This window comes from Nelumbo nucifera, chromosome 1, assembly GCF_055504915.1.
Source record: "Nelumbo nucifera cultivar China Antique chromosome 1, China Antique-T2T, whole genome shotgun sequence".
Lineage (NCBI taxonomy): Eukaryota > Viridiplantae > Streptophyta > Magnoliopsida > Proteales > Nelumbonaceae > Nelumbo > Nelumbo nucifera.
In genome coordinates this window covers 22,950,234-22,956,984 of record NC_142649.1, presented here as the reverse complement: position 1 = coordinate 22,956,984, position 6,751 = coordinate 22,950,234, and the positions used below count along the sequence as shown (strand labels likewise).

Here is a 6,751-nt window from a genome sequence, read left to right as displayed (position 1 = left end):
CCCAATGGAATAGGTAAGGGAACAACCCCAAAAGTATTAACCCTACCCTCACTACGCCCCTCCTGAAGAAAATGACCTAAATCCCCACTCTCACTACTCTCCCCCTGAAGAGAAACTTGAGAATAATAGGGTGTCTCCTCAAAGAAAGTGACATCCATGGAGACAAACTTCTTCCTTGAGATAGGATCATAACAGCAATAACCCTTTTGAGTTTGTGAATAACCAAGAAAGATGCATTTGGAGGCTCTTGGTTCGAATTTGGAGTGATGGGGTCTGAGAAGATGAACAAAACAGGTACAACCAAATGTTTTAAGGGGAATAGTAAACAACTCCTCATTTGGGTATAGAAGGAAAAAAGGAGATTTCATATCAAGAACCCGGGAATGAACCTTATTAATAAGATATACTGTCGTGAGGATAGCATCATCCAAGAAGTGAATAAGGACATTGGAGGTAAACATAATACTTCTAGCCACCTCCAAGATGTGCCTATTCTTCCTTTCTACAACCCCATTCTGCTGAGGTGTATGAGGGCAAGTGCTCTGATGGATAACCCCATAATTAAGAAGGTAAGATGCCAATGGCTTAGCAAAGTATTCATTTGCATTATCAGATATAAGAACTTTGATCTTGGCATCAAATTGGGTTATGATCATTTGGTGGAAGTTTTGGGTTAAGGCGGGAACTTCATCTCATGAACGCATAAGATAAACCCAAGAAAACCGAGTATGGTCATCAACAAATAACAAAAAAATATCTGTACCCACCCATAGAAGGGATGTGATATGGCCCCCAAACATCAGTATGCACAATATCAAAAGAACTATTACTCCTTTTATTACTCAATGAATAAGATTTTCTACAATGCTTAGTAAACTCACAATTTTCACATTTCAATTGAGACAACTCAACAAACTCAAACAAAGTAGGGAACAAACTCTTTAAGGACCGGAAAGACAAATGACCCAATCGGTTATGCCAAAGCATAACTGGACTCACAATCTGAGAAACAAGTGACTTCTTATCCACTGACTCTTCCCGACGAGAACTCTCCTCGAGCAGATAGATCCCATTCGTCTTATGGCCAGTCCCAATCATCTTCTTCGTCTTCAAGTCCTGAAAAACACATCGGTCAGGGAAGAAAGTTACTGAGCAATTCATATGTTTGGTAATACTACTAACTGAAAGAAGGTTAGTATCAAGCTTAGGAACATGCAAGACAAAGGACAAGGAGATAGTATCCGATAGCTTGATGTCACCCTTGCTAGAAATGGGGACAAGAGAACCATCAACAATAGATATTTTATCCCTACTAGAAGACAAATGATAAGTGGTAAACAATGAAGGCAAGCTAGTCATATGGTCGGATGCACCTGAATCTATTACCCAATATGGTTCAATAGTACCTGAAGCTGAGGCATGGTAGGCTGAGGCTCGAGTACCTAAATGTGTGAAAGCATATGTGGCAGGGGCTGATGGTGACTGCGGTGGCTGAGCTGAGTTCCCAACTTCCTTTTCTAACTATATTAAAGCAGCCCGAATTGCAACTAAGGTCTCTAAAGGTGTGCTTCTTGTGCCAGATGAGGATGCTGAATCAGTGTTCACGACCACATGAGCATTACCCTTCTTGCTTCTCAACTTTGTCGGGACCAAATAAGAATGCAGTTTCCAGCATGTTTCTTTTGTGTGTTTGGGTTTCTTACAATGCTCACATACCACATCTCTTTTATCTTCATTCTTCATGTCCCTTTCTGAATCACCTCCTGATTTGGGTTTAACAGCTACAAGGGCTGGTGTAAGAGGCTGATGTTGCATCATGACTTTTCTCTTGGTCTCTTCACTATGCACTAAGAAGTATGCCTGGGTGAGAGTCACACTATCTCTGGTCAATATCTGTTGCCGCACAATATCATACTCTGAATTTAGACCTGCCAGAAACTCAAACACCTTGTTTGTCTCGACTTGCTTTCTATGGGTCTGTGCATCTTTGGGACTCTCCCACTCAAGAGTCTCTAAGTGATCAATCTCATACCACAGGGACTTCAAGGTAGAGAAGTAGACCAAAACCGATTTCTCTCATTGTTTAAGAGTGTTCACTTTACATTTCAATTCATAAGCTCTGGCAACATTAAGGGGTTGGGAATAAGTTTCTTTCATAACATCCCATATCTCCTTGGCTGTCTTTGCCCACAGGTAATTTCGGCTGATATGAGACTGCATAGAATTATACAGCCATGTCATAACCAAGTAGTTTTCTTGGACCCACTTGGTATACATGGGGTCTCCCTTGGAAGGTTCTTTCACATCTCCCAAGAGATACCCTAATTTACCCCTTCCCCCAATAACCATCATGGCTGATTAGGCCCATTCCAAATAGTTTGATCCATCAAATCTTATGGTTGTAATCTGAAAACCTGTCTTAGAAACACTACCAGAACTGCTGTTCCCAAAACTGCCTTCTGCCTGATTTTTAAACTCCATTTTGTTCAAGAACCAATAGTCTCAAAAATTAGGGTTACTACAGTCGAAGAACAACACTTGGACTATCAATCACAATAAAAAATCAGTATAGAACTAATCTGCATTCACGGTATATGTGCATGAAACCAGTATAAGTCTGATCTGAAACCAATTAGCAAACACAACAGCAACAGTCCGTACAGTTTTCTCCCCTTAAAAGCTTTGATATGCTGAACTAGAATTAGGGTTTTAATCAGTCCTTAAAAAAAAAAAATTCTCAGCCGCACATTCCAAGCAGTACCGTATAGATAAGACTTGTAGTAGGGTTAATATGAAATCTTAAAACTGATCAATGCTGAGAAAAAAACTTAAGAAGAGCTTCACAGGTAGATCACAAGGCTTGGCCCAACAGTAGGGTTTGCAGCAAGATTAGTAGGGTTTGCCGCAAGATCAATATCAAGCCCTAGAGAATAGAAAGAAGAAAACCCTAGAATGGTTTAGCCGCCCTTTCTAGATAGGTCCAACCTATCTTCTCTGATAGCATTTCTCTTAGAAAATAAAATAACTTACAAGAGAATGTTGTTCGCTGCCTTCCAAGGTTACCCAAACTCTAGCCTTCTCTGATTCTTCCTGATCACCAACACTTTGCAACCGTGGCAAGTCTTCAACAACTGCTAAACCCTCTGGCGATCTCCAAGAATCGGTCAACGAACTCTACTTTCTCAGCTTCCAGCCCTAGATGGTTCTCATGTGGTCGGTTGGACTAGACTCACATGAGAAACCCTAACATTGCTCTGATACCAAGTAGAAGTTCAAGACTGCTATCAGCCTTGAACCCTAATAGATTTCAGGTTCGAAAACAGAAGGAAAATGTAGAGAAGAGAAGAGAAAGAGAAGAGAGAACTGTAGAACATAAAGGGTTGAAAGGAAGGACAAAATTTAGTATTTATAGGTTATCCTCATTACATAGAAAGGACACATCTGCCCTTAGTATTTATATAACAAATAGAACAAAATAAAACTGAAATAAATAACAACTGAAATAACCGACTAACCACCAGCTAACCCTAGGATGACTAGAACACATTCTACCCTACGAACAAAGTGGGACCATAGCTGTGGGGCCCACATCAATGCTCTCTACAGGATTCATGTGGCCAACCTCATATATTTGGTACTAGACTTAGATGATGATAACTGGGTGAACTCAGGGAACCATTTGATCCACAAGCCAGACAGCTGTTGGCTTTTGATACATTGATAGGCATACAGAAAATTTACCAACAAACAAAAAGATAGAGATGCAGAAAACCTTAAAGAAATAATAGCAAGGAAATAAGAAATGCAAGAGAACAAGAGAGGTGCCTTAATAGATATACAAAGAAAATTGAACTAGGTCCAATTCAATGCCACAATCTCAATGTTAACCTGACCGATCCAATTAGCAGCAAATGCCATAACTAGAGTAGGTAGGGATGGTTATCGAATTAACCTGCCTTATTGCCATTCCTGGAAGAAAACCAACAAATTGAGAAAAAACTTTTGATTAAATATTTAATACTCCACCAGGGCCACCGCTCCATATTTGGTCTTGTTTAAGATCCCTTAAACCATTTCAGAGAAGTAATTATTACCAAGTGAATTGAATTGCGATGCAATTGACTTGCCAATTTAAATGCCTCAGTTTAGTGGGTCAGGCAAACTGAATCCGAGTCTCGGCTTTCCAACAGTGGAATAAATCACCTTGAAACTTTCACCCCCAGCAGAGCATGGGATTGCAGAGATTAACTATAAAAGCATGGCATGGATTATAAAACCAAACGAGAAGGCAAAAAAAATCTAGTTTACAACTAGAGATGCCAAAAAAGCCAAGACAGCAATCACTATCATGATATTTAAGAAATAGTTTGACTGAAGAGGTTTATCTGGGCTGCCTCCAATTGCTTCATACTCTGCACGAATCTTCTGCTTCATAGAATCCGAGAGCTCTCTCTGCAATTCAAATATGTAACATTTATTGGTGCTAATTGTTTTCTCCTTCAAACTTCCAAGCTTTTAGGTGTGGTTCACATGGTTTGGAAATAGCTTCATCTTGTGTTGTTATAAAAACGCAGCACAATAAAACAGGATTCTTGTTTATTAAGCATGCAGCAAACCAGAAGGGTGAATAACCAAAAAGCATTATGCATGTATAAATATATATTCAGAGGGTTTCAAGGATATCCAAAATATCTTTTTTTGGAAATGCAAAAAAAATCATTAAGAAATGCAAAATCTTTTTTTTGGTAAAAAGAAAAAAAAAAGTGGATACTTGCCTTGGGTTATGTAGAGCCCATAAAAGTTAAATCCAAATACCATATGTATATCATATATGGGTAATAATTTTTTGCACGTGCATAGCACATGATCTTACACTAGTATCTTTAATGACTAACAAAAATAAGGATGGTAGGTATAAATTTATTCTTTCTTTTTTCCTTTTATCAGTGGCCAAAAGGTAAATAAAGTTTGGATTGATTATAACCTTTCCATACGAGTACTTGGCTGCAACGAATTTTTCTGGTGCGGCCTTTGCAGGGCCACCATCAATTGAAAAACCCTGTATGAAGAAATTTATTTGGATTAAGTTAGGTGTTATTAGAACTAAAGCACAAACAAAACAACAAAGAAGAAACAACTATTTTACACCAAGAGAAAGTTGGAGGACCATAAGAACTTTTTTTTCTTTTTATTTAAGGCACATTGCAAGGATATTAGACGTCCTAGGTAGATAAATACTACTAGGCTGAATGGGGACATTCTAGTCAAGAGTAAATACAAACATGTAAACGATGTCAAAAAAATGTCAATACCCAAAGGTGGTCCCAATCATCCAGGCCTCGGTAGGGATAGACTGGATACAGACTACCTCAGGTGTTTTTGCACAAAGTGGCAATCTCAGTCTTAACCCGTATTCTCATTCTTGTCAACCCAAAGTTCACTATTTATGTTACCAATGGTCCCCATCTAAAGGATGTAAGGTAACACCAAAATAACAACACCCATAATTGACAGAAAGAGACATAAAGAGATAGAAACACAAACACATATGCACAGAGATTATAAAACATGTCAATAGATCTTAGACTTAATTTAACAGCAGAGAAGAAAAGAATGAGAAAAGAAGAAGAAAAGTAACCTCTCCCTCACAATCAATTAGCTTATAAGATGATAAGTGTGAATGGTTCGATTAACACTAGGTCAATCCTAGGTCTGAAGTAAGTAAGAAAGAAAGAATAAGAAGAGAAAGAAGAGAGGAGAGAAAGAAAGGGTCCGGCGAGAGAGAAAAGAAAATCAGTTACTCTCACCTGACCCATCTTATATTTATAGTTTTTGCATTAGAATGCAAAAGACAACTCTGTCCCTCATTGAGTATGGGACACAACTTAAACACAGACAAAATAGAGAACTCATCTTTAATTAAAAAGACAAATGACCAAACTAACGTTATATTGCCAACTCTAACACTCCCCCTCAAGCTGGAGAGTATAGGCTTGTCGACTGAGAACCCCATCTCCTACAAAAGGCTTTCAGCCACACTAGTTCACATGTAGTATGAGCCATGGCCCTATATTCAGCTTCTTGTTACTACAGTGCTTCTTGCTCTTCCAAGCCACTAGATTGCCACCAAGGAAGGTACAATACCCTGTAGTGGATCTCCTGTCAGACATAGATCTGGCCAAATCAGCATCTGTGTACCCCTCTATCTTAAGAGTTCCTCCACTCTTGTATAACAGTCACGGCTTGGAGCTCCCTTCAAGTATCTAACAATCCTTATAATTGCATCCCAATATGGAACCCGAGGGTGTTGCATAAACTGATTCACCAAACTTATTGCAAATGATATATTTGACCGAGTAATAGTCAAGTAGTTCAACTTACCCACCAACCTCCTATACTTCCCAGAATCTTCAAACTCTTCACCCGCATCAGTACTCAACTTGACATTTGATTCCATAGGTGTTTAAGCCGGTTTGACACCCAACAGCCCTATCTCTTGAAGCAAACCAAGGACATACTTTTTTTGGCACAAGTTAATACCATGTCTTGATCTTGCAACTTCTATTCCCAAAAAATATTTCAGCTTATCTAAACCTTTTGTTTGGAAATGATCATGCAGAAAGGTCTTCAACCTATTAATCTCATTGCTACCAGTTATGACAATGTCATCCACATACACCACTAACAAAATCTTTCCAGCCTCTAATTCATACTAGAACACAGAATGGTCTACCTAGCACTGTTCCGTGCC

At 38.9% G+C, this 6,751-nt stretch overlaps 1 protein-coding gene across 2 annotated transcripts in view; it reads right to left on the bottom strand.

Annotated features, from left to right (window-relative positions):
• Positions 1 to 816: 816 nt before the first annotated feature.
• The window catches only part of LOC104605785 (putative L-ascorbate peroxidase 6, chloroplastic/mitochondrial), an 85,352-nt gene continuing 79,417 nt past the window's right edge, over positions 817 to 6,751 (bottom strand). Inside the window, exons 12-15 of one of the 2 annotated variants that reach the window (XR_016078758.1) lie at positions 4,985 to 5,059; positions 4,095 to 4,452; positions 3,889 to 3,969; positions 817 to 1,116 (exon numbers count right to left, since the gene is read on the bottom strand). Coding sequence is in view for 1 of the 2 variants with exons in the window: in XM_088892054.1 (XP_088748180.1) it covers positions 4,300 to 4,452; positions 4,985 to 5,059 (228 nt within the window). In the remaining variant the exon portion in view is untranslated. Of the gene's footprint in view, positions 1,117 to 3,888; positions 3,970 to 4,073; positions 4,453 to 4,984; positions 5,060 to 6,751 lie in introns of those variants that run through there. The other variant, XM_088892054.1, reaches the window with a different exon arrangement.